General features: G+C 42.3%; 9 protein-coding genes across 10 annotated transcripts in view; 5 read left to right on the forward strand and 4 right to left on the reverse strand.

The window, feature by feature from the left end:
- Positions 1-4: 4 nt before the first annotated feature.
- Positions 5-1,367, reverse strand: LOC134186639 (GDP-perosamine synthase-like). Its single transcript, XM_062654640.1, has one exon. The coding sequence runs from the start codon at positions 1,345-1,347 to the stop codon at positions 109-111; it is 1,239 nt and encodes a 412-aa protein (XP_062510624.1). The 5' UTR covers positions 1,348-1,367; the 3' UTR covers positions 5-108.
- Positions 1,368-1,451: 84 nt separating this feature from the next.
- LOC134186635 (uncharacterized) lies at positions 1,452-3,535 on the forward strand. Of its 2 annotated transcripts, none has more exons than XM_062654636.1 (3): positions 1,452-2,621; positions 2,683-3,058; positions 3,128-3,535. In XM_062654636.1, the coding sequence occupies exons 1-3, from the start codon at positions 1,573-1,575 to the stop codon at positions 3,518-3,520; spliced, it is 1,818 nt and encodes a 605-aa protein (XP_062510620.1). In that variant the 5' UTR covers positions 1,452-1,572; the 3' UTR covers positions 3,521-3,535. The 2 variants fall into 2 exon arrangements, with proteins under 2 accessions (XP_062510620.1, XP_062510621.1); XM_062654637.1 differs by having other exon boundaries at positions 2,683-3,123; positions 3,183-3,317.
- A 202-nt stretch (positions 3,536-3,737) lies between these two features.
- LOC134186637 (uncharacterized) lies at positions 3,738-5,722 on the forward strand. The gene is made up of 2 exons (XM_062654638.1): positions 3,738-5,219; positions 5,288-5,722. The coding sequence occupies exons 1-2, from the start codon at positions 3,762-3,764 to the stop codon at positions 5,585-5,587; spliced, it is 1,758 nt and encodes a 585-aa protein (XP_062510622.1). The 5' UTR covers positions 3,738-3,761; the 3' UTR covers positions 5,588-5,722.
- A 30-nt stretch (positions 5,723-5,752) lies between these two features.
- On the forward strand, positions 5,753-6,677 carry LOC134186642 (uncharacterized). The gene has a single exon (XM_062654644.1). The coding sequence runs from the start codon at positions 5,761-5,763 to the stop codon at positions 6,556-6,558; it is 798 nt and encodes a 265-aa protein (XP_062510628.1). The 5' UTR covers positions 5,753-5,760; the 3' UTR covers positions 6,559-6,677.
- Positions 6,661-18,296, reverse strand: LOC134186640 (armadillo repeat-containing protein 2-like). Its single transcript, XM_062654642.1, has 16 exons — positions 17,962-18,296; positions 17,094-17,856; positions 16,928-17,030; positions 15,341-15,510; positions 15,228-15,284; positions 13,313-13,458; positions 13,156-13,255; positions 12,956-13,096; positions 11,380-11,466; positions 11,220-11,316; positions 11,032-11,154; positions 10,849-10,962; positions 10,663-10,795; positions 10,525-10,605; positions 10,266-10,345; positions 6,661-6,809 (listed from the first exon to the last, which is right to left on the reverse strand). The coding sequence occupies exons 1-16, from the start codon at positions 18,225-18,227 to the stop codon at positions 6,661-6,663; spliced, it is 2,610 nt and encodes an 869-aa protein (XP_062510626.1). The 5' UTR covers positions 18,228-18,296.
- On the forward strand, positions 9,146-10,259 carry LOC134186643 (uncharacterized). The gene has a single exon (XM_062654645.1). It carries the CDS (start codon positions 9,165-9,167, stop codon positions 9,726-9,728), a length of 564 nt encoding a protein of 187 aa, XP_062510629.1. The 5' UTR covers positions 9,146-9,164; the 3' UTR covers positions 9,729-10,259.
- A 2,478-nt stretch (positions 18,297-20,774) lies between the features above and the next one.
- On the forward strand, positions 20,775-22,845 carry LOC134186641 (E3 ubiquitin-protein ligase XIAP-like). Its single transcript, XM_062654643.1, has one exon. The coding sequence runs from the start codon at positions 21,012-21,014 to the stop codon at positions 22,665-22,667; it is 1,656 nt and encodes a 551-aa protein (XP_062510627.1). The 5' UTR covers positions 20,775-21,011; the 3' UTR covers positions 22,668-22,845.
- A 509-nt stretch (positions 22,846-23,354) lies between these two features.
- LOC134186870 (uncharacterized) overlaps positions 23,355-27,560 on the reverse strand; it is a 5,092-nt gene continuing 886 nt past the window's right edge. Inside the window, exons 2-9 of the mRNA XM_062654946.1 lie at positions 26,240-26,558; positions 25,051-25,157; positions 24,903-24,988; positions 24,742-24,849; positions 24,461-24,668; positions 24,314-24,402; positions 23,962-24,201; positions 23,355-23,686 (exon numbers count right to left, since the gene is read on the reverse strand). Coding sequence (XP_062510930.1) covers positions 23,576-23,686; positions 23,962-24,201; positions 24,314-24,402; positions 24,461-24,668; positions 24,742-24,849; positions 24,903-24,988; positions 25,051-25,157; positions 26,240-26,558 — 1,268 coding nt within the window. The 3' untranslated portion in view covers positions 23,355-23,575. The remainder of the gene's footprint in view (positions 23,687-23,961; positions 24,202-24,313; positions 24,403-24,460; positions 24,669-24,741; positions 24,850-24,902; positions 24,989-25,050; positions 25,158-26,239; positions 26,559-27,560) is intronic.
- LOC134187363 (uncharacterized) overlaps positions 26,956-27,560 on the reverse strand; it is an 827-nt gene continuing 222 nt past the window's right edge. The window contains exon 1 of the mRNA XM_062655481.1: positions 26,956-27,560. This exon is cut by the window's right edge and continues 222 nt beyond it. Coding sequence (XP_062511465.1) covers positions 27,060-27,560 — 501 coding nt within the window. The 3' untranslated portion in view covers positions 26,956-27,059.

Raw genomic sequence — 27,560 nt, forward strand, 5'->3', positions numbered from 1 at the left:
TGGCCAAAGTATCAGTAGTACAAAATTGTACTTATGAAATGCAACAAGATACCAGGCACGACGCCTGTCCCGTATGCAAAAGTTATGAATGTAACTCGAAAGTGAAAGTCAAGTGTCCCCTTGAAACTCCTCTGCACCTGATGCAACTCGAAGGACATTGCAAATATGTAAGACGTCGTGATTGTTTAAGTGAAAGTGCGTGGGCAGATAGAAACCGACCTCGCCCAGATGCTCGGACTGTGGCAGATTGGGAGGAATTTCTCCCCTCTGGAAGGCTGGCTGCAGATGAAGTGGAATGAAGAAATCTCGAGTTTCGATCCCTTTCGTTGCCATTGCACAGCGAATATCATGACGTCGTTTACGGTCTTTGACCTCGACGCCAAACACCCAGGGTGCATCAGGACCATAGCTAGACTTTGGCATTAGAGTGATGCCTGGAATGTCGGACAAGTAGTTTCGATACCAAGTGGCCAATTGGGTTCGATGGGCTAGCAGTTTGGGTATATCTCTCACTGCTGGTGTAATCAGAGCTGCAGCCAATCCGCCCATTTTGTAATTGCCCGACTGATCAAAATGCACGAAATGGTAGTTAGGGACGAACCCGTGGTTGGCAAGGCTATCGACTTGATATTGTAAAGAAATTCCATTCCATTCTCTGTGCTTTGACAAGACGAATCCACCGTCTCCAGACGTGATGAGTTTGTTCGCATACAAACTAGCAGCTGCAAAGTCACCGATTGTTCCAGTGATCACTTCATTGTACCACGTTCCAATACACTCAGAGATGTCTTCAATAAGGATAAGATTTCGTTCGTTGCAGACTCGTCTTGCTCCTTCTAGATCGGCGGGCACACCATAAGTGTGAGTGACAAGCACAGCCTTAGTCTTGGAAGTAATGACACTTTCAATTTGTTGAACCGTTGGATTGTAGTCCCTGCCGACATCGATGAAAACAGATTCACCGCCTACCGTTGAGACTGCATTTGGAACAGCCACCATGGTCAATGATGGTACAAGAACCTCGTCTCCTGTTTTGATTCCAGCCAATCGAAGGCAAAGAACCAAAGCAGAGTAGCCACTGTTGCATGCCTTCACAGTAGAAACGTTGAAATATTTCATTAACTCATCTTCAAATTCTTTTATAGGTCGAGTGGCTGAAGAGATCAATCCTTCGTCAAGTGCCTTGCAAACAGATTGTTTTGCTGCCGGACTAATGTAAGGAATGGCAACCGGAAATTTCCACCCACAGGACGGCTTTGGAGGCTCCGGAAGAGGCAGTTGGACTCTTTGTGACATTTGTCGTAGCCGTTCCTGTAAATGATCAGGTAGATCAACATAAGCGCTCATCCTATTACTTGTCACACCGTCTCGTTTTGACTAACTTTGGGATTTCCCCCTCATTTGCATGCCCGGATATTTGTACCTCCACATGTGTCCAGACGTGTACATCTAACACCTGAAACACCAAACTTAATAGCAACTCAAATAACATTACTCAACCAACGCCAACTTATAGACATTCTAGATACAGACAGAAACAACAGACTATTGAAAAATTCATCAGAGTAGCAAATGTCTTCCTTACCTTCCCGCCTTCTACCCAAATGCAAGTTAAATGTCAGAACATCAATGAGAGCGTGGGAAAAGAGCAGAGAACACTCTACACTCGTCGAACTGCTAGACAACCTACACACTCACGACGGCTGCGCCTGCTTTACGTCAGCGGACGACATCGTTTCTCAACTGCAAACAAGAAACGAACGTTCTCCACCGGACATGAATTCCCATTCGTCATGGGTGGTGTTCATTCAAGATGCCGACTCAGCAACTCGCCTTGTCACCACCCCACTGGAATGTTGCCGAGGTGTCTTCATCTCCGCAGCAACCATACAACAAACTGTCGTAGACAAATTGTCAGCTCGCGTTCCCTGTTGTCGGTGCCACAGGCCCGTGCTCGCAGTCAAACAGACATTTTGTTTCTCTGTTGAGAATTTGATTTCTGGCACGGAGAGAAAGCTCATCTCTGTTGGACGACCGTCGATTCTGTTCTCTAAGATTTCTGTGCCGATTGATTGGCAGAAGTACAGGATCCAGTCAGAGAGATGCGAAGACGAGACGTCACTTGATGATGTCGTGGTGATCCCCAGGCAACCGGAGCTACAATTTCGACGTTTGCTGAGTGATAGTGTTCTGTTTCTCGATCTTGACACTAGAACCGAGATCAGCGATATGTTACTCATGTGCATCGCTCATCACACGCCTTTGATTGTCAACAAGACGGTCAGCGCCGTCGAGTATCTAGGAGAGAAATACCCACTCTTCGTCGACGATCATGATAAAAAACAAGTTGACAGTGTAGCTCTGCTGGATGTTGACCTGCTAGCAAAAGCATCAGACTACATAGCAAACGTGGCACACAAGAGCCGAGAGAGATTTCTAAGGGACATACAGAAGAGTGCCATCTATAGATCTCTACCTATACCACTCTCTCAAAAAAGACAACAAAGGCAACTAAAATATTGGAAAGAGTACGACTTGACAATTTTGATCTGTACCTACACAAGAACGCAAAATCTTCCTGATATACTCAACAGATTATGTCAGCAAGACTTCAAAGGAAGGTAGTCTAGAGTCACTAGTGTTAGGACACTTGCTTGGTACATGGTCGTTGATCTCTTGCAGTTTTGAGGTCGTCATCTGGAACAACAACGAGAGGACGCACGAGTTTGTTGAACGCGTCTATGGTGAGTATGCAGGCCAACTCGACCTCAAACTACAACTCAGTAGCGAAAACTACTATTGCATGCCGCGTCTATCCGCAGCCAGCCTCATGCAGAGCGACATCCTGATCACCTGTGACGACGACGTCCTACCAGAGCGGACGTACGTATCGCAATTCGTGGAGAAACACAAAGAATATGGCGGAGAGACGGTCCTCTGCTGCAGTGGACACTCTTTCGTCCCGCACAGACTCGACGACGAAAACCCCGATCGTTTCTGGAGCAAACAAGAGCGCACACTCAAGACCTTCCACAATACAACGAGTCCAGACTCAGAGGTACCGCATGACCAAAAACATCAACTCGAACTGCATATGCGCGACTGACTGCATGGGCGTATCCTGTAGGTTCATTATTTTCACGGTCAAAGCAGTTTGATTCCTAAGCATCTTCTCTTGCTAGTGACTGCCCACCAACTGCCCGATCCCGGGTTTGCTCTGGTCGACGACTACTGGATGTCATTCGTTCTCTCGCACCGCCTACGAGTTCCTATCTGGAAGATCCGTGCCGAGTCTATGATCTCGTTCTCGGAGTCCGCATTCGATCCTCAGCAGGCTATGTGCTACGATCCGATCGTTAGAGAGCAACGCATCAACTTCTACGTCTATCATATGCGACAAGGATGGCCGTTTGAGAGCAAGATGATAGCGAGATGGAGTGACAAAGAGGTGACGGACAAATTGGCCCCTGGGATATCGTCGTCTGCAGGATACGTAGTAATAGATCACTATTCTCGTTAGTTGTTTAGTACGCACGTCAGATAATTTTTTATAGTTGTATGCATATTAGACTAATGAATTGCGTATTTACACGGTAATTTGCAGATATTTCCATAAATTCCCACATGGCACGCGGCCGGCATTTTGGAGGAGTTTCCAAGGTGTTAGCGGGAATCACCTCTGTAATTGCATAAACAGTCTGACGTAGCCGTCACAGGATATCGCGTTTCGTAATTGGTCCATTTTCCTCGCATGCCACTCGATGTCTCTCGATTTCCCACGAATACCAGAATTCTCACGGAAAAAGCTAAAGGTTAAGTGTCCTACACAGTGGGAACATCACCGCGGCGGCTGGAAGTACGCCGTAAAACTGATCGCGCAACATCTTCACGACGACGAGGGCACCCTGTGCATCAGCTCCGTCGAAGACTACGTCTTGGATGAGGAAACTATCAGTGAGGCATGGGTTGGGTTCATACATCAGGTGCCCAGAACAAAGCTCAAGTGGTTCCCTGACTTGGAGAGGCTACTTGATAATGATCACTTCAGAGACAACATGCTTTCAACCTGCAAAGGTCTATTTGTGCTATCGTCCGTCGTAAAGGATTATTTGTTGGCCAACTGGCCTGTTGAGGTCCCCAAAGTGCCCATTGTTAAAGTGTGGTATCCAGCTACTCCCGGATGGAAAGCGTTCGATTGGACAAAGTTTAGTCAGAGCAATCCGAAGAAGGTGCTCTTTATAGGAGAATATCTCAGAAACTTCGATGCATTCAATAGACTTCAACTTCCTGGTGGTTACAAGAAGATTCTCCTCAAAGCTCCTGACGTGGATTTCACCAAGTTGGGAGTAACATTCAACAGTGAAGTCACATTGATAGAGCGCGTTTCTGACGAGGAATATGACACACTGCTGGAAGAAAGTATTGTCTTTCTCAATCTTTTTGACGCACCAGCTAACACTACAGTCATTGAATGCCTAACACGCAACTGTCCTATAGTTGTGAATCGCCTACCGGGTCTAGAGGAGTATCTGCAGCCTCAATATCCATTGTTTTACAACACCCTGGATCAAGCTGCAGAGATGATCACAAGTAATGATATCCTGATAAAGGCTAGAACATTTATGCAGCATGATCATCCCACTAAGAAGCTGCTCAGTCGTTCGGCCTTCCTCTATCAGCTTCAAAATTGCAGCATCTATCGATCACTACCTATCCCACCATCTCAACATGCACTACCTCTTCAGAAGACATTCACCGTCACAATTGTGATATGTTCCTATAATCGAGTTCATAACATGCAAAGGCTCTTCCAAAAGCTGATTGAGCAAGAACTAGAGACTTCTCAAACATTCGAGGTTATTCTGTGGAACAACAACTTTGACAAGCGACAGGAGCTAAGGAAAATAACTAAGCCATTTCGTGATCATCTTAATATGAAAATCATTGACAGTACTGAAAACTTCTACTGCATCATCCGTCTGGCAGTCGTCCATCTAATGCGCAGTGATATAATGCTCATTTGTGATGATGATGTCATCCCACAGAAATCGTTTGTTCAACGATTCCTACACAAGTATGAACAGTATGGACGGGATTCAGTCCTCTGCTGCAGAGGACACACATTCCAGAACCACCAGCTGAATGAAGAAAACCCAGAAGAGTGCTGGCAAGACTATGAACATCTTCAATTTCATACAGAAAAGCAAGAGGATCAACAGGTGTGTAAATCAATAAATTTAAACTTGGTCAATCCCTTCAATGTTTAATTAAATTTGTTTCACTCCAGATTCACTTCTTGCACGCAGACTCATGTCTTATCCCACGTCATGTACTGCTAGAGGCAATGAAGTATGACTTGCCTTACAGAGAAATTATCCTCGTTGATGATTATTGGCTGTCTTTCGTCTTCTCTCACCTTCTGCGTCTCAAAATCTGGAAAATCCGATCAGACGACATCGTACAACAGACCTCGGACGCCGACGACGAAAGTGTGGCTCTCTACCACAACCCAGACGTCAGAGAACAACGCATTCGATTCTACATCTACCACATGCGTCAAGGATGGCCCAACAACGTTCCTCTCTAGCATCAAAATGACGGAATCGATTTTGTAGCTTTATACGTAGTCTGCACGCGTAGAAGCTAAAATATCATGCGACATATTTATTTTAAATACATTCATAGGAGATAAAACAATAATAAATCTGTGGCACTCACCGTGCACTGCATATGTTCTAACGGCTGGTAAATCCCCGGATAATGGTTTGGTGGTTGGCATGGCACAGACTTATTTCGTTTCTCCAGTTTCTTTGGGACTCGATGAATAACTGGCATGGCTTATCAGGACGGAGACTGCTAGTACTGAGCTCGGGTCGGTCTGGTTCTACCTTGATGAGACAATACTTGAACTGTCATCCGGGAATTCGACTGTATGGGGAGCTGCTGGAAGAAGAAGATTCCAAGAGTATCTCCAGAGATGCAGACGACCTTATTACGTATGTGACCGCCAGTTTGGCGTCTCTGCGAGGCTTGTTTCGCTTTTGGCCTTTCGTTTCCTACACTGGCTTTAAAGTGTTTAATGAACAACTGGTTAGAACGGGCATTGATATTTCTCACCTCATCAGGCGTCTCAACAATCCCAGGGTGATTGTTTTATATCGAAGGGACTTGCTCGAGACTTACGTCTCACTGGAAATTGCTTTCAGGAGTGGCTGCTGGTACACAGGAACGAAGTCAAACGCCATAGCAGTCGATGTCGAATGGGACGAGCTCGTTCAGTTTGTTGACACAGAGAGGCAGCGATGGAAATCCAGTTTGAATGGCTTGCGAGACTACAAGGACGTTGTGTTTGTCACATTTGAGGAGTTGACTAAACATCGAGACGAAACTATGAATAAAATATTTCAGTTTCTTGATCTTTCGGAGGTTCCCGTGGCTGCCGAATCGATACGTCAGAATCCGCTGCCGCTTGGGGAGAAAATACGCAACTTTGACTACATTCACAAACAAATGCATAAAAAAGGAGATAACTTTCAATTACATTTGTCTATACAGTAACGTGATGCTATAGCATGATGTACATCTGGTATCATATGTACAGTATGTGTGTACAGTATATGCTTATTGTTTTCAATAAAAACATGCGCGATAAGTTATTATTTATATCGGTTCAAGCTCCCTATAACATGACTGTATCCTAGCCAGTAGACTTTGAGCTACAGGACAAAACTCCTCTGTCCAAGTCTGACGTAGAAAGTCCTGCACATCTTTGCTGACATCTCCGGGTAGTGACAATGCAGATTCTTCGTCTAGAACACACACAATAAGAAGGTCACCTGTTTTATTTACAAGGAATAAACAGACAGAGTAAGAAGAGTCACGAAGTAAGATGCTCACTCATGCTACATCCGGTTTCATAGTGCAGACCTGAAGCAACCCAGACAAGGCCGAAGGCCATTCAACTGACAATACCACTAACCCCGATGATACATTTGATTGATACACTTCTGGATAAATAGAAAGACCAGAGCAAAGGCTTTATATCAGAAAGTACTCTCGACGAGGGCATTCCAACAAGTACCCAAAACCTCATTCATTTGGTTCTAGTTTTCTCATAAATTTTCTATTGTGGTTAATGTATTTCTTCAATTAAATCCTGCCCTTGTTTAAACGCCACCGCTGAGAGTACATATAAAATATAAACACCGCCCTAGAATAAACACCACATTTTATCTATTGCTCAAATTTTGAAGGACAAATCGTACGACTTCTTCTGAGGCATACATGGGGCAAACAATTCTTTACACTACTCAATACTGTTTCACCACATGATGTCTCAAAGTGTGACATGCATCCAGTATGGTAAGTGTTGTTGTCTTGAAAAGGTGTCAAACCTACAGTGTGACACTCCCAAAGCACGGACAGAGAGCCTTAACAAATAAAAGACCGCCCTCGAATAAACACTGCCCTCATTTAAATGCCGCAGTTGAAGCCCTAGCTAAAAATGCCGTGGCGTTTAATCGAAGAAATAGGGTACAGTAGCAATGTGTACTACACTAAAGTCTGAACAGACTTAAAGCAGCGCGCATGAAAATCAGAAATTAGGATAACATAGAAGCAGGCAAAAGACTGAAATATGTTAGCCTGTCTACTAGACATGGACCAACTTCAACCTACAGCCTTAATCACCTCTGTGACACAGCAGATTGCAGCCAATCTGACAGTGACAATTGCAGTCTAAGAGCATGTTCACACCGGGCCTAATCATGATTAGTTTTAAACAAAAAAAAATTATAGATAAATTAATTAGTTATTATTTATTTAACAAAATAAGTTGTATTATTACATTTTTAAAGTGTGTAACATGCTAGGTGACCATGCAAGCGTGCGCTACAGCCTTATTTACATTAGAATCCAGAGTGAACATCATTACAATCTATTCGGTTTGTCCACTAGTCTTTACACTCAAATACGTTATAAGTAAATAAATAAATAAATAAAAATAATTAGACTAAATTCATTCTAAATTAATTTAGAATTATGATTCAAAATTATAATTCTATAATTCATCATTTAGAATTACTAATCATAATTCTAACGCCATTCTAACACCCTAAAAAGTAGTATTACATATAAAGAGTAGTATTACAACCACATTAGTGGCGTTAGTAGTTGCACCTGACTTTGGCACGTGAGGTTAACTGCAAGAAGAGCATGCCGCCGATGTTTCTGATGTGCTGTTGTGTGTTTAAAAGTAGAAATGCAGCAACAATATGGCGACGTATATGGAAGCGCAGGGCAGATGTAAACTACATGAGTGCCTCTACATGTGACAACTTCCTGCCGTCTCTGAAGGAGCTGCCTGAGAAAGCAAACTAAATGTTTCTCTCTTCAAAACCTAAAGCAATGGATTTGTCAAGACAATTCACACGAATTCTTGCTGGATATGACTGATGAAAACTGTCAAGGCTAATTACACTCATGCGCCCACGTGACTTACTAATCATAGTTAGCGGTGTGAACGCGCTTGCGCTAATGTTGGCCTAATCATAGTTAGTCCAGATGTCGGTGTGAACACGCTCTAATACAGGCATTGTGTAAGTTGAGTATAACACCACGTTTACATTGGTACTGCAGAACGGAGCTGGTCCGTCGTGATTTGACACATTTTTGTACCAGTTTGTTCCAAGCCAGGATGGCCACGTTTACACTACAGTAGGGCAATGCTGGCCGAGTAGGGCAGGACATGATCAACTTCGGTCGTAAAGAATAAATGGAAAGAAATGCAACATCAAGCAATAATAATAATAAAAATAATAATAATAATAATAATAATTATCGAATTGGCTAGTCATTGATCGCCGTATGGACTACACGGAAACATTACCCCGCTGGGCTCACCTGCCGGGTTGGTGGGCACCCAGATGGGGGTAAAGACCCCACTTGCCCATTATGGAGGGGCATAACAACACATAATAATAATTCACAGGCGGTTGCTCACTGAGCAACCGCCTGTGGACATGAAAGAGACCTACGGATGGCTAAAGGCAGCAAATCTTCCTGCTGCAACTGAGGGACTGGTTGTTGCCGCTCAAGACCAAGCTCTTTGGACTCGGTACTATGAGCGCAAGATTCTACATCGTGATGTCAGTCCTACTTGCCGCATGTGCAGTGTAGGCCTGGAAACAGTCGACCACATTGTGGCAGGCTGTAGTGCTTTGGCACCGACGGACTACACTGATCGACACAATCAGGTGGCATCCATCATTCACTGGGATGTTTGTCGCCATTTTGGGGTTCCAGTGGAGAGCAGATGGTACCGGCATCATCCTGATAGGCTTGTGCAGACGGATGACATTACTATGATGTGGGATACCACCATCCCCACTGCCAGGAAGATCAAAGCCAATCGTCCAGACATCTGTCTCAGAAATAGGAAGACAAACACTTGTCTTCTTATTGATATCAGCTGTCCTGCTGATGGCAACATTGGCAAGAAACATGCTGAGAAGTTGGCGAAGTACAGCGACTTGCGAGTGGAGATAAGTCGCATGTGGCATTGTCGAACACTGGTGGTTCCGGTGGTCTTGGGAGCTTTGGGCACAGTGCACGCAGGTATTGCACGGTGGCTGGACATTATTCCAGGTCATCACAACCTGCAACACTTACAGAAAACAGTGCTTCTGGGATCTACTCGGATCCTTCGTAAAGTCATGTCTTCTTTCTAGACAGCTGTGATGGTCTAAGTACTTCTGAAGCAGGGTTTGCTTCCAGTACTTGTAATAGACCTTACAAACCAGACTGATCTGGTTGAGCACGACACACATAATAATAATTAATAGAGATTTGGTGAAAAAGACAGGTTAGGAGAAACAGAGAGTTGCAACCTTCCAACTGGATCTCTATTTCATCCTTACCCCACAGTGAAATTAGTTTCACAGCATCTATGTCCATCCACGCCATCATATACAAGGAACAATACTGAGAAATGCGCATGTGAAATGAAGGAAGAGGGATAACGCGGTTGCAGCACGGTTTACATGGTTGTTGAAGCTGAGTCAAACTGAGTTGATCCGTGCCTGCTCAGTTTTAATAACAAACTGTGCTGGCTCGGATTGGCTCGATTTCCACTTGGTACAGTTGTGTTTACACTGTGTAGCTAGAACGTGTCAAACCGTGCCGAACAGTGCTGGCTTGGTTATCAGTGTCAATGTAAGACACCCAACACAAACACATGAAGTAAACTACATAAACTTGAAACATACCTAGTTGCTCACTTAGAATGTCCATAAGACTGATAACTTGATCATTGCCAAACCATTCATCAGATGATGACATCTTGACACTATCAGAAAAATACTTTCATCATCTATTTGGTCATGTGTACGCAGTAGGCAAAGTGAGTCGTCTAGTTGTACGTACATCATGTGACCGTCTTCACTACTGTACCCTAGCGTTTCATGCCTCAGGTAATCAACTCAATGTATGTATACAAGGCAGAACACTGTGCTATGTGTATTGTACCTGAAGTTTGATAAAACTTTGCAGACCAAAGACCCAAGCATCCAATCAAATTGACCAAAGTCTCTCAAAATGTCAATCAGTCTAGAAAAAATGCAATGAAAATGAGGCAATACTACCTTACCAGATCCGAGTTGTTACTTTCGAACGCCATCTTCATCTTGCAGTGTTTTCCAATTCTCTGAATCAGCCATCATATTGACCAACACCCCACACGACGAGTACACCACGTCTCTTCGACCAGAGTCCAACACAGTCAGTAGCATACGATCCACTGCAAACACAAACTGTCAGTACCGACTCGACTGCTTCACAAAGAGATCAAACCTTGCCGAGACGCCAAAATTTGTCTCACTTCTTTCGATCTCGTCAAGTTGCCAAACACTCTAAACGCTTCAATCATTGCATCCATGCTTTGGGACAATAACACATCAACAAGCACTACACAGTAAAGCAATGAAATACACCAAATTAGATACTAATGATTCAATGACTCGACACTGAACTCACAGTCGGTGATAACAAGTTGGTGCTTGGCAACAGCAGTGCCACTAATGCCATAGAACGATAGATTATTGATTGTAGCCACTGCATTCAGCACAAGCTCTTCACACATGGACACGTCCTTATAGCCTTCACAGACCCATAGACAGCATATTAAGTAAGACACTATTGAATGTATACTCCCACAAAATTACCTAGTAGTCGAATGAGGTTTTCTACACAAGACTCAGATAAAGCAAGAGCTGATCCAACGTTAGGGTGAACTGCAAGATTAGCAATAACACGAACTAGCTGTGAGTAAAAAATGTGTTAGCCACACATGGTTAGAGTTAGACTGAAAAGATGCTTACACACCTTTACCAGCACATCCTCGGTTGGTGAGAGTTTGTTTGTGTTGCTAACATCCTTGTCATCCTTGTCGTTATGTAAGTTGCCTGATGCCTAGAAAGAAATAAGCATGCACTCAGTGCTACATCATTTGTGAAAACACTCACTCACAGTCACTCACACACACACACACACACACACACACACACACACACACACACACACACACACACACACACACATGCACACACACATACGTGTACGCGTGCACACACACACACACACACAAATGGACAAATGTTGAGCCCTCCACATCGTTCAACGTCAACCATAGGGTCAGTTACGGAGATAGCTCCCCTGCCTCTAGAGACAGGAGCCCCATGCGCTACGTGGAGGCTTAAGGGCCAGCGCTACAATCCACCAGGAGCTTGGCCGAAGTCATTGCACTGACAATGGCTCAGCTCTGAGTCTGGACACCAAAGCCCACGTACTTGTCTGGGTATGATGTTACTGCCAAGCCTGCGGTCATGTCCACCACAGTCAGTGACCAGGTACTCATTTATACTCTTGAGTCAAGAGAAGCAATCATGTGTAAGTTTCTTGCTTAGAGGAGCACTTCACCCATTAATGCACGCGCAGTAGACGTTAACGTACGTTAAGGCCTTGGGCTGCGGACCGAATGCTTGCTGTGTTGCGTGGCATATTGCTTTGATCTTGCTTTCTGAGGCCAACTACGAGAGCACACAAGAGATGGGTCTAGACGCTTCAGGTGACTCTAACAGTGAAAGAGAACAGGTTACAGTTCATAAGCAACTCAGTCGTTCGTCCATTGTAGACTCCACATGATCATCTTCAGTGACTTGCAATCGCTCGGTCTTTTGCACTTTCCTCCGTGTTTTTTCTACGAATGGAGGCCATACTACAGTACAAAAGGGCTTGCGTGATGCAGAAAACACACGGAAACATGCGACATCGCACATAATCACGTGACACAAAGTGCCTTCATTCTACAGCCGAACCATCGCCGTATGTGTGCTTTTCGCCATCGATTGAAGGTGAGTCAGTGATGTGAAACCACATTTTACTTTCGCCTAAGCAAATATCAAAGTTTACACGAAGTGGTAAAACGAAACCTACACATAATGGACGTTATTTTTGAAGAAATGTCTCACACGATTTTGTTTTTTGCATTATCATAATGCTCAGCTATCGAGTTTGCTCTGAGATAGTGCCAAACTTCCCAACTTGAAAAAAGACCAGAAACGATTAGGTAATGCGCGTGTGTCAATCGGGGAAGTGCCCCTTTAAGGAATTACGTCGTCACTGTGACTTGAACCTGCAACCCCGCAACGTCTCAGATATTTGCATTCTCCAAATGCACTCTCTAACCAATTGAGCTACAGCACTACACACACACACACACACACACACACACACACACACACACACACACACACACACACACAGTGACACAAACACACACACACACACACACACACACACACACACACACACACACACACACACACACACACACCAAAAACAGCTAGCAAACGCTGCTCACTCTGTCGTATTCAGTACGTTAAGTTACTCTGATACAAACCTCTTCATCCAATTTGATGTAAACTTCAAAAACGTGCAATAGAGGCTCCATACAACAACAAGTGAAATAAAGCATAGACCGAGCTGTGTCGTCTCGTCTTGTTAGATTTCCCAATACAAAGCACAGTCGAACAACTAGATCCTGCCAGAGTACAACAATTGTGACAACTGCATCAATACAAATGTCCATTATGTGTCTACATGATTCGTGATGTGTTGTAACAAAAGTTTCAGAATAGACTGCAACGATCCTGGACGTTGACATAAAACCATCTTACAACTTGAATGCTGAGTCAATTTACTACAAGACATCTACCGTCATGAGTTACACACATCATATAATAAGTTAATATCTTGCCTGAAAATTCGTGAAATGTTTAGCATAAGATCAGCATCGTCTCCAAACGTGTCCATCAATGGACAAAGATTCTCAATTACGGCTCCAGAAAGAAAGTTATTTCTATGATCACTAACGTCTGCTAGATTCCGAAGAGTTGCGGTCACCTATACAAATTCATCAACATCATATTAAATTTCAATACAGTCACTAGATTCATAAAGTGTATTCTACAGTAAGTGGTGACAGTCATATGACTATATGTTTGTTTGCTGTTTGTCTGCTTATTGATATTAAAGATATTTTAAACTTTGTAGACAAGGCCGCATCAAAAATTGTCAGCTTAGGGTAACCCGCCTGCCCGCTGGTAGTTTTTTGCACATGCACATACCAAGAAATAAAATGTCTTCTGTTGCTCTGTGCGTATGTGTCCAAGAGAGCACGCATTTTGAGAGATGGCAAGATTCTTCGTGTGTCTGGGAACTGTAGACTTCGTGAGGTATTGCAGGAGGTTGGATTAGGTGATTGGGTGGACGACGTACACAGCGTGCAAACTGCGACCACAGACACTTCCTCCAAACAAGACGTGGAGTTAGATGTTGACGTGTAGCTCCATGCCAAGTTTAAGCGTCGATGCGTGTACTTCCTTTTGAGGTATCGGTCAGAAACAGAATGTATGTCCAGTCTAACATCTGACAGATTTCAAACCTTCCTGCCTTATAGTAGGTGATCTTTTTAGCTCTAGTACCCATGTTGACTTTGTGTTGTCAGGTTGTCAAATGTCGATGGTAAAACCATATCAGACATAGATATAAAAAAAAATAAAATTCCGCCCGCCTATCTTTTTCCGCTGCTTGTTATCCCAATCAGACAATTTTTTTGGTGCGGCCCAATAAAAACACAAACATTATTTGATCTGCATCTATTACGTCTACAGATCAGCTGCCTGACCCTTGTAGTATTTACTCATTAAAATATGTTGGAAGCATACAAAGCATGCATATTCACAATAGCTAAATGTACAACAAAACTGTTAGAGTGTATATGTATTCAATGTTACTGCTTACGTTCAGTGTCGACATCTTCAACGTCGTTTGTAAGTATGCTACACTAGTAAAGTTCAAGGCCCACTATAATTAATCTGAGCTCATCTGAATAATCCCAACGTGACATCTGTTTGATAACATAACATACAACAGATCCATGATCAAGAAAAACGGCTCTATGATGTCACCACCTCTTGAACGTTATGGCTGTGATGCTAATGCCAAAAAGATTTGTTGCTACTTGAATAAACAATAGGTAATAACTTGATGTACATGCATCATTAGTAGCTGTTTGAATGGCTGTGCTAAAGAGACTAAGATGATTTCACTGCTCTCAGATATCATCACGTTCTAGTGGAAAATCATGCACCGATCAACTGTTTGATGTGCAACTGTTATAATCTGCTGTGCTACAGTATTGTACTGCATATTATAATCTGCTGCGCTACAGTATTGTACTGCATATTTACATAAATATTATGTAGGTCACATGCACTGTAGTACATATAAATATGTATCTTATACATCATGACTAGTAACAGAAACTGTGTTTCCACCCTCACTTCCATCCACAGCTATGAACCGTTTGAAAAGCTGCACCCAACACATAAGTACTTGCAATCAACTGTATGCATGCATGTTACATATAACACTCACAGCAAATATACTAACTAGATACAAATTTGATATTAATATCTTTTCTATTCAGCGACAAATAAGTCTGTTGATTTAATGAACTCTTCTAATTGAAACCATGGCTCTACCACCTGTCTATCTCCTTCCTTGTCTATTCATTCCCTGCCTGACTGTCCCCAACCAGTCAACGTTTACATGTCATGTTTAATGCTTTGTATATACTAAACTACCCATACTACCGTATATTCACTAACCTGGACCAATAGAGACCCTGTATATGTACTCAATGATGTTCTATCGCTTTGTGATACCTAGACATAACACAACTATATCAACCACTATGGTTCAGTCTCAAACGATTTCTTACTGTGTTGATGGTAGCTACGAGTTCTGACAGTGCACTAATGCCGTCCTGCTCTCCTAATTCTTTTTGTATCTGTGTATTGCCTGACAACAATTTTAGAGCGCCCACACAATAGACCAATGCTTCGCAATACGTGACTGGATCAGACATTCGTACCACAGCAAGCATATTACCTGTAACAGACATACAGTATGGTACACTGAACACTCTTGATTACTTGGAATTAGACCGTCTGGAAATTTTTGTATCATAAACTTGACAAATTTTGCTATAGAAATCTGTGTACAAGGTTTTATGTACAGCTACTCCACAACACTGTGAATTCATAAAAAGCCTGCAAGTTCAGTGAGTAGTGTGACACAACAAAAACATTTGTTTACATGATAACTTGACATATGATACTAAAATGCGTACATGTGACACCGTGGATCTCTAAATTGTTGCACAAAGGTCCAATGACAGCACACTATTCTTGCTAAGTTTGATATTAATGGGAAGAAAATTGACCACAACGTCTTATTTTAATCTCACATGCTGTCAGAATGCAATAAATAATTACACTTTTGCTCGAGAAAACGTGTTAACATGTACATGTTTTGTTTTACCATACTGTAGCATGTGAGATTAAAATATGACATTGTGGTCAATTCTTATCCCGTTAATATCAAACTTAGTAAGATAGTGTGCTGTCATTGGATCTTTGTTTACAGTATTGTCGAATAAAATCCGTGCTTATTTTTGTATAAGCCGAATAGGAATTCAGGCTAATAGTTAAGACAGGCTTATATTCAAGACATGCTTATATGCCATTTGAACATGCTAGGGTATAGACATGACAAACATCTATCACTTGAAAAAGCAAGATTGGTTAAGATATAAAGACATGACTACCATGAGATTCTGATTTCAAGAGCATCAGCTGAATCTTCATCATCATTGTTGGTGTCATTGAACGTTACATGCACATGCTAACGCACATGGTCCGCATCTTGAACAAATGATCGGCTTCTAAATGCAACCGGTTTGTACGCAGCATGAGGTCTTGAGGTTTCACTGCCGGGCAAGTCAACAAGGTTTATCTTTGATGCTGTTTCACTTTTTTATTCGAGGTTGGCTTTTATTTGCGACAATACGGTATATATTCAAGGGTCTGTTAATCCTTAATTAAATTGAAATTTTACAAAACTTGACAGTCTCCTAAATAAACAAAATTATTACTACGACTTGAGCAATACTTCAGTACAGGAAGTAGGAAGCAAACGATGACGGTACGGCCAAATGTGCACTAAAGAGTGGGGCAATGTAACGCACTTTATTAGGTAGGCATACAAAGTACTGCCATGAGTAAAAATATATTACTTATTTAATCGACTATACCCTTAAAACGGAAGTTGGTGCCATTGTGAGTCTGGTAAAAGTGCATTTTCAAAAACCGGTCCGGCCATGGCCGGACTAGATGCTACACCCATGCAGTATAAACAACACTGTACTATGTATGTGTTCCATTATAAAACCGCCACGCGTTTCATAACCTTCATAACTCTAGACATTTTGATATTAATTAACCAGATTTCAGAAATGAGAGCTTACCACACAGCTTCTCTTCTAGAAACAGCAAATCGTTTGATTCCGTCTTGCTCAGCTTAAACAAAAGCTTGCATGTGTTGGTCAAGTTACTTTGCGTAACATGCAGCTGAAGAACAAGTAAAGACATAATCAAGTAGAGCCAATCTCACACATTTGTGCTACATCTTACTGCTAAAATCAGCCTGGCCAATCTAAGCAGTAACCGTGGATCATCAATGTCCAACAAGTTGAACAAAGTTCTAAGAATTCTTGTTCTCCGTTTCCCAGCCCCTCGTCCCAACATATTTCCTTCTTCCAGCAGACGATGAAGCTCAGACACAGCCGGACTAAGATCGGAAATGCCTGTTGACACGGTTAGTCTTTCCAGCAATGGTCTAACACGTTCTTCATAAAAACTATCCGTTCCACTAGCTCGTCTTTCTTTTGGTCTCTCGTGCACCTTCTTATTCTCCAACCTCGGACTCTCAGTCTGATGTGCTTCATGATTTATCCGAGTCTGGTTATGATGCTGAACTCCGTCCGTTTGAGGTTTATTGGCCTGTTGAGATCTTACATGCTTGGAACCTTTAGGTGATTTCGACCCAACCTTTTGGGGCACAGCAAACTGCTCGTTAGGACGAACCATGCCAGACGATGTTTCTACAGTAAGATCTGATTTCAACTCTGTTGGGGCTAGATCTTCATCTGTCTCTCTGATTTCAGTCTGTAAGCGTCCACTGCCCGTATGACGTCTCATACTTGAACGTCTGTTCTTCGAAGGAGGAGGCTTTGGAACCAAAGAGGCGTGCCCACCATCCACTCTGGCTTCATCCACCTGTGGAACGGTTCTCTGCTCTAGAGGTGCGAGCCGGCCCAACGGCGCTACACTGGCATTACCCGAGCTGGAGGAGCCGGGACGCGACAGGTCATCTATGAAATGTCGCTCTCCGATACTAACGACAAACACACAGTCTTCTGTTTACAATTGCATTGATATAACATCACGACCACGCCCCTCTATGTTAGAGTGACCTCTTACATCTAGCCTACTCATTTACCTGTATACGGATGGTGGTCTGCCTAGTGTTGCTCTTGCTTTGCCCATGAGTGTTCTGTCTGCGCTGGTTGGCGTGTGAGGACGAGTTGTCTTGAGGGTCTTGATTGAGGCTCTGGCTTCCGACACGATTTGCGCACTCGTTTTTCTGCTGCTTCCAGGTTCGTAGAACGGCAGCTCTCGATGTCGACTGGCATTCGTCTTTCTTGATGTCATCATGACAGGTACATGTATACGTACACACAGGTGTTCGCTCACGCGCGTTAACATCACGCGCGTTAGGATCACGATAGCAGCGAGGCTAAAATTTAGTTGTCGTGACTACTTGTATTGTACGTACACTGCTGTTGTAAAATAACTGGCTAATTTTGGAAATTTTAAGTTTTATGTGCACACAAAGTTTTGTTTTTTTTAGATAGGCCTACCTCAAAATTTAAATACAACGGCTTGCTAATTATAAGGTGTGGTCAATTATTGAGTTATTGATATCAAGCTAGATGCAGTTGTGTCCACGGCCGTTTCAACTATGCGAGGCCGCGCAACTTAGTTGTTGCGCATGCTCAGTTAAAAATGACCGGTTTTTGCTCGAGTGACGTAAATCGGCGTTTGCAACAGATACCGCAGAAAGCCTAGGCTGTTTTTTAAGGTATGACCACACAATCGGGTAGTGTCGCTATCTGAAGAAGATCTCTGGAAATTTCGAAGGCCTTTGTAGCATGTGCAACGACACATTTCTCGTCCTCCTGTTTTGCCGGGTTCTCCGGGTTTTGCGAGGGCTATCGCTGTAATCCAGTTATTTGTGCTTACTAGAATTCAGTTCGTGGGAGATCCTACCGATGTACGCCTCGCCTTAGTGGAAGAATCGAGACCCAAAGATGGCGGAGTCAGGTTTGTTTGTTTGTTTGTTTGTTTGTTTTTATTCTTACTCACAGCGCATTCCTACAGACCTCTACCACTATCAAAGATGCCAATTGTAGTTTCTGCCTTTCGCTTTTTGACTATTGGCCGATGCCGTGTGACCTGTGGCATGAGCATCTCTACTGTAGTGATGCTATTGGTGGGCTCTTGATGTGCTTCTTATAGCTGCTGGCACTGGGAACAGTCAAACAAGGGAGACTGATGCAAATGTTGAATGGCACACTTCTTGCACATTAAATGGTTGCATTGGAGTTCAACTGGGACGTTGACAACTTTTCACACAGGGTGCACTTGAACAAGTCAAACAGGTACAGAACTGTCTCAAATTGGATGAAATGAGATAGGTGGATTGCTTGAATAAAGTCTTCTGAACATATATGGCTTCTGGTGCTACTGTTTCTATTTGTTGGATTAGGTCAGTCAATTTGATTGCTGACTGACCTGTGAGAACAAGCTGATTCTTTTTCAATTTTTGGGTGGTCTTCCTTCTTTCTTCTGTTGCTGACAACTGGAGCAGGTGTTTCAGTTTTCTGAGTGTACCATCCGCTCTCTGCAGAGAGGTACAAGAATAGAGGCTTCTTGCCTCTGTGTAAATCAATGCATCACTAGATGGCAGCGGACACAGAAATTGGTAGGATGCACAGAAACATTATCTGCTCCAACGTCTATCTTGTACAACTGGAGAATCCTGTTTTTGTGGTCTAGACATTTGTACTGACCTCCTCAATTGAACCTGGGGGCACATAACCTGCAAAGCTCTCGTACGGAAAGGATGTGATGTGCCATATCCATAGACTAGACTGACAACACTTGTATACTCGTTAACTGTTTCTGTATACGTCCTATGTAGTGTATGGAGTAAGGAAAGGGCATGAGAGAGAGTGATGAGGTAAAGAACTACACGTGTACCAATCAAATTCAAGGAACCAATATTGGTACACACACCATTAGCAAGTTTTGTGGCAAAGTTTATTTTACCATAGATATGATTTTACTTACATCCCAAGTTGCTAAGAATAATTTCTCTAGGCACGTGACCCAAGCCATCTTGTCATATTTTAGTGCTATTTTAGTATAAAATGACCATGCTTCCGTTCTTGTGTCACCGTAACTTATTTGTCCGCGTTCCCTGTCTCTGACGTTGATTAGGTCGTCGCTCGTACAAATCTGCAGTCGATCCTTGCAAATTAAGTTCTCCAGGAGACCATCTAGTCTTGTGTACATGTGTACGCTAGCCTGTCCTCGCGGTCAATTCCTTCATATGGCTTGCAGACGCGAGTGGCAGCATGTGTCTGTGTTTGAAATCGTCGGCTGTATGACGTGTTTCATACTGTTGTTCCCCAGCAGAGAGGTTCGTGCATGTCGACGACGATGTCTCATGCATGATCTCCGTTCTTCTTGTTTTCTCATCGGTTGGCCGTTGCCCTGCGTTTGGATAAAGTAACTGCACCTTTTGCATCGAGAAACAAGGTGGAAGCACCCTTGTAGACGAGTTCAGTCTCAGCTTACCACATTTTCAGGCAGCTAGGAGCCAAGTCACGTGTCAAAAGACTTGAATCTGTACATGTACCGTTATTTCTACGAGGCGTACACGAAAGCCGAGCGACGGTGGCTGTGGTGTCTCCCATGAGTCTTGTTTGCGATCATTGTTGTATCTGCAAAAACCCGGAGATGTGAGATAACAGTGAAAACGACCTCTGTGTTATGGAAGTGTGACTCATTTAGAAACGTACTATGAGACTTTCAATCTAAAGAGTTATGGCACGAACGTCTGCACTTACTTTTTTGCACGTTGTTCGCTTATTGTCATTCAGACATAGAAGAAAGATTTCACAGGAAGTGATGGCGATCCCACGTGACTGAGCACGTGCGAACTAAGTTGCGCAGGCGTAACGGCCGTGTAGTCATACCGCGAGCATTCAAATATCCAGTTAGAATCATTTGAATCTTGTCGTTTCTGCATTCGTCGAGTCTAGGGTGTTGTGATACCAAATATTTTCAGAGACCAGATTTCTAGAGCAATCGACTCTACATCTCTATCTACATTCTCACAGCAAATCTCATAGCCAATTCAGTATGTCTGTTCAACAAATTTAATTCAAACATCAAGTCCCAAGGTTGTGCTGCTCACCACCTATGACTTCATTTGGAAAAGTTCATGTGCCAGGTGTCAATGCTAAAGTACCAAAATCCTCACTGCAGACTGATGGCCCTGACTATAGAAACGAAGAAGAGAGACGTAGATCATTTCAAAGCAAGCGTTGGCCCAGCTGGGCAAGTTTGTCGCCTCATCAGTTAGCTCCAGAAGGATTTTATTACACCGGCATTCGAGATGAGGTAACCTGCTTCAGCTGCAAGGTCGTTATAGGCTTATGGAAAGCTGATGACAACATCAGAGAAAGACACAGAAGAGTGTCACCATCATGCCCTTTCATTAAATTCAAGATTGAAAAGGAAAGAAATCAATCCAGTCATGCATCATCATCATCTGCAATGGATCAGCATATGGAAGAAGAGAAAAATCGTCTTTCTACGTTCAGTCATGGATGGCCCAGACACTGCCCTGTTCGTGCTGACGATCTTGCTGCGTGGGGATTTTTCTACACTGGTCATGAGGATGCAGTCCAGTGCTTTAGCTGTAAACTGACGCTGAAAAACTGGGAACAAGGAGACACAGCAGAAGGTGAGCATCGTCGTCATAATCCATATTGTCAGTTTTTATCAAGAAAACAAGATCATAGGAAAATACCATTGAGGTCACAAGCAACACTAACAGCTCAAAGACAAGAGGATCTACCATTAGCTAATCTACAATATGAACACGTCAGACTGCAGACATTTTCATGCTGGCCCAAAAATACTACAATTTCAGTGGATGATCTAGCAGAAGCTGGCTTTTACTTTAAACGAAGTAAAGATGCAGTTCAGTGCTTTCATTGCTCAGTTGCAATCAACCGATGGGCTCTTCTTGATAATCCAATTGAGGAACATCTCAAGCAATCTCCTGGATGCTTATTTGCGAGAGCTGTGGCTCAGAAGAAGGCAAAGACAGAAGACCACTCAACACCAAATGCTCAAGCAACGGCAGATATCATGAGAGATTACAAGCAACGACTGGCATCATTTAAAAACTGGCCACCAAACCCACCAGTTTCAATCCATGACTTAGCCGTTGCTGGGTTCTATTCCATTGACTCTGGAGATAGAGTAAAGTGCTACTCATGTGGAGGTGCACTGAAAGGATGGGAGAGAGGTGATACTGCATGGGGTGAGCATTCTCGGCATTTTCCATCTTGTCAACATGTACAGCAACATGGCCCAGGTCTATCAGTTACACAATCACACGATGAACCCTGGAGTACGCCACTACAGCAGCAAAAACAGCAGCGGCAACAACCTGATTCTTATATACAGAAGGCAGTTGAAATGGGTTTTCCCGAAGATTTGGCACTTCAAATAAAAGCTCGTCAACAATCTGCATTCCCTTCATTTGACAAATTTTTGGAAGTGCTTCTTGCAGAGAAGGCTGACATGGCAGCAAAAGCAGTGGTGTCACATAATTTACAGTCAGTGCAACCTACCGCTCCTCCTAACAACACTCTCGATGCAAGTCACGAACTGAAGCAGTTACAAGAATCAAGAATGTGCAAGATATGCATGAAAAAGGAAGCAGTCGTACTGTTTCTTCCGTGCGGTCACATTCTCTGCTGCCAGGAGTGTGGAGACAGTGTGAGCAAGTGTCCAATCTGCAAGACTGACATTACATCTAGGATAAGATCATATTTTGCTTAAGTATTCCGACACAGACTTAGTATATAGGTATTATAGAGTAACTGTAGACGTTGGACCAGTTAGTATGACAAACATCTGTATGCATGGGGATACGTTAATATTGCCGCATGCCTAGTTGACTGTTTTAGCACAAGTTTTTCATATAATGTGACTGTATGAAATTAAATTATTTCTCAGATTTATGAAAGACATGGAGAATTCTTCAAGTTGTTGTACTGTCTTTGTGTTTGAATTCAAGATTTTCCTATCTTTTCTTTTAAGCACTTGTAATCATCTACCAGTCAATCCAATACTTCGATGGAAAAAGAGGTGGCATGTGTACATTTATGTGGTGATAACAGAAACTAGAAAAGTCATGCAAACAAACAACGTATTGGACAGTTGTTTCTAACAGGTTAAACTTGGTCCTTGAGCAAAAGTTCATGCCCATTGAGAGATCAGTTTCAGCGTTTTAGGGCTGTGCATGCACGCACGCACGTGCGTGTACACACACACACACACACACACACACACACACACACACACACACACACACACACAAACACACACACACACACACACACACACGCACGTGCACACACACACACACACACACACACACACACAATGCCATTTATAGACTAAACTGAACATAAAAAATATACGCAATTGACACAACAACAACATGATACATTCAATCTACACACCATACATATTTAGGTATTGACTACCACTCAGTAAAGATTCCATTAATGCATACACAGCCATTACGTTTACACGAATTAGGAATTTCAAGTTGACTGTTTAGTCAAGTTTATCTAGTAAATTGCTCATATCTAATTCTATAACGACTAAGAAATGTATAATGCTATGATAATGAAAAAACAACATACAAGTATACTAGCTTACAAAACAAAGTCGTAGCAATTTTATGTAGTATCCTCACTGCCTTGCAATAGAGGTGTCACGTCTTCACTCGGAGCATCATAATGAATAATTGGTGAACCAAGATGTGTCATATCAGTTGAATTTATATTGACCTACAAAACACTTACGTTTGTAGTCTATCTTTAAATAAAAGGAATTAGAGCTTGAAAGCTTCGCTAATATAATCCTTTATGTACACACACACACACACACACACACACACACACACACACACACACACACACACACACACACACACACACACACACACACACACACACACACAGTACATTGAAAAGTAGCATAAGCCATATTTATCTTACATAATTTGATACAAACCTTACAATACTTATGTAACCTCTTGCTTAGCCAAAATGCACAAACTCACCATCGTTACTTCATTAGACTGCTGTGACTTAGCTCTACGTATAATATGTCTAGCAGCTGCATGTGGTTTAGAAGTGTTTGATGCTCCTTCACACAATGATATTGATTGCCGTCTCGCAGTCTGAGCACGTGCCACAAGAATTCGCCGATGAACATCAACAAACACATCCGTCTCGTCCACGATCTCCTCCTGTATAAGTTCTTCGATAACATCCTCTAATGTGATAACACCGAGTACTTCCTATACATAAATATCAATTAAAGTATTGCTAAACAACTTACATCGCTGCAAATAAACAATAATTGATTTTAGGCATGCACATGCAACAATCTGCATGATTAGTCACACTTACCGACTCCAAGTCTGTCTGTTCTTTCTTATCCACTTTGTCATTGTCATTGTCTGGACGATCCTTAGGACCCCAAACTTGGCCCATATGACCTGGTACAAGGTAAACATTCAATCACAGCTTGCACAACACTTGAGTTGCTACACTTACTTTTCCCTTCTTGAAACTTGTTTAGTAAATCATACAGTGGCATGTCGTCACGAAAACGAGGCAGGTTGTCTATAGACATATACACTTCCCGAACGGGAACGGCGTCATCCGGATCAAGCATAATGATCTTCTTCACCAGAATTATTCCAACGATGTTCTGACGCACGCCGTCAAACACAGGCACACGAGAATGTCCAACATCAATAAGCTATTACCACACATAATAGCCAATCACACTAATTCATTAATATTAATCAAATGGCACTTAAGATCCACAATACCGTTTGCATTGTTGCCCTGTCAAGTTTGTCGTCGATACGTAACATAAAAACTGACTGTAGAGGTGTCATCGCTTCTCGAACAGTCTTGCTTCGCATTTCTAGAGCTCCCTACAACCATACAATCATAATATACAGCTTCTTATCTAAAGTAAATTTCCAACTTTTATGATAAGAACTTCATCTTGAGAGAGCGGCTCTTCGTTTCCCTGTGAAGTCTTGCCATGCATGTCAACAAGCTCTTTCAACTCTACAAGTAGACAAAATAAACAATAATATTGATACAGTTCAACAGGAAAGGTAGAGGCAAACCTGCTCGTCTAAAAAATGTACTGTGGTCTTTGCCAAGTAGCAAGTCCAGCAACTTTGAGATTGGCCAAGCAATGAAGAAGAGTAGCACCATTAAAATCTTGATCAAACTAAGTAACATAATACTAGATTTTTGCAAGCCCATATTAGATGACACACACACACACACACACACACACACACACACACACACACACACACACGCGCGCGCGCGTATTTGATTCACACCAACGTAATGGTGGACGTAGTTCCCTCTAAGTTCAATGTAAAAAAGAAAGAAAACACATACAGACTTACAAGACAAAGAAAGACAAAGTCCTATCTATGACACTAAAGTACAGATAACCACAGTACCATTAGAAATGTCAACAGCACGTCAAGTTTGATGTAAATCCTAAAAGTTTTATCAACTAGTAACTTCCTCGGACAAAACGAGTTGCTCACACAACCAGTACTGTTACAGTTGGCATGAACCGAAGAAACTGTTGAGTAGTGGACACAAAACATAGAAACGATGCAGTCGCAATGTGAGTAACCCAACGTCCTCACACTCACTCATAGCATTCCTACTTATCAACGTTAATTTTGCTTTGTAAACCTGCTGCTGCAGCCCTACTGTTGTTGCTACAATTAAACGTCTGCATCTGCCGTCGGTTTGACCATAAGTAAGACATCAATATATTTCTTGGTTATCAGTTTGTGTAGTGAGTCCTCTGGCATGAAATTTAACTGGTTGTTTCATTTTCTGTGTCAAATCTGTGATGGTCAAAATTTGTTTGCGTTTTCTGTGTTAGCACCTGTTAGTGTGTATGCACATATTTCACACGTTTTCAGAGTGTATAACAATAATAATAATTAGCATTTTGTTCAGTAATGTATTGAAATGCATTACATGTTTCAAATTATTTGTTTGGTAATTTTGGTAACAATTGTATTTCTAGCACAAAATAAAGTTACCAACCTATATTTCTAGAAAATACTAATAAATATTATCTCATGTGCTGCATTCATTTCAAACCAAACTGTAGTCACAACAACTACACAACTACACTATAGTGTATGTATAAAAATTAGTACAACACTAAAATTACAGCATGCCTGCCATCAATCACGTTGATTACTTCCTGACCTACTTTTTAATGCATCGATCATATTATAACATTATAGACATCAACTTACAGCTAACACTTACGGTGATAAGTAATATCCAATGGCCAAACCGTATCGTGTACAAAGAGCCTGAGGTATTACCTCTCCAAACAATAGCACAGCAGACACCGAAACAACAATAGCAACAATTGGATTAGAAATTCTGTCCAAAAAAATCGGCATGGCTTCGACAGAAGCAGCATTAGCCACCAGCAATGTTACAAGAAGAAGGTGATGTTTTTCCACAAGTGGCAAAATGCTTGAAGCAAATTTCCTTTGTTTTACGTTTCCGCTAGTCTTAAGCACTTTAAGACTGAGGAGATCAAGTGAAAGAAGTCCCATTGTCAGACCAGACATCAAACCTGACAAAAATTCACTTTAATTAATATAAACACTACGTTTCATAGCAAACTTTGTTTTATATGATCTATTGTGTACATCCCACAAATACTGCAATTCTGGGAAAGTGGTTTGTTTCTCTAAGCTTTGTTAAAACATCTTTACCGGTACTCTAAAAGGAACAGACTAGTAGAAATGTTTGGCTGTTTGCTTGCTTCGAGATTGAGCAAAGAATATAACATAACGTGAGACAGGTACACAGGCAGACAAACAGACAGACAGACAGACAGTGTGTGTCTTGGGTCCTAGTTCTCTTAGAGCTTGCTGGTTTTTAGCGTAGACTGTACTAATGTCTTGTATAATAAATATATGGACAGACAAACAGACTGACTGACAGACAGACAGACAGATGGAGGCTAAATCCTCTACAACACAATGTCCTCATCAGTCCAATTAACTACACACGTGCTTGCTCCTTTACTAAAAAAAAAAGTAAAGGCCAAATGGCCTTGGAAAAACACAAATTAACTAGCATCATCTAAAAGTCTCTCCACTTTCCTGTAGATGACTCGAGCATTGGCTTTTTGTAGCTGAATGGACATGCGCTCCCTCCAATGTGTCTTGAATGAGGAGGCATTTGTTGTTCCATAGGCATCCGTTGATCTACTTGACAAATGCTGTAGGTACATTTCTGCTTGTTGTCCCCATCGACCAAAATGTTCCAAGACTAGTGGGACTGCTGTCACTGTTTCCTTACCAAGAAGTCGTTCTCTGCTATATTTTTCCGTTTTCTTCTGCTCTCTCCTGGATGCTGCAGCACCTTCCGTAGATGCTGATGCTGAAATTACTTCACTGCTCCAGGGATGCGCTAGCGAAATGTCTAAATCTGTGTTGGACCCTGATCCAACATCGAAAACTGTTATGTCAGGGCGGTTGTCAGATGTAATGTATCGATGACGTGGCTCTCTGTGATGGTGCATTTGTAAGCTGCGCAGACAGTCTGACCATACATTGGCAATACACTC

This window comes from Corticium candelabrum, chromosome 11, assembly GCF_963422355.1.
Source record: "Corticium candelabrum chromosome 11, ooCorCand1.1, whole genome shotgun sequence".
Classification (NCBI taxonomy): Eukaryota; Metazoa; Porifera; class Homoscleromorpha; order Homosclerophorida; family Plakinidae; genus Corticium; species Corticium candelabrum.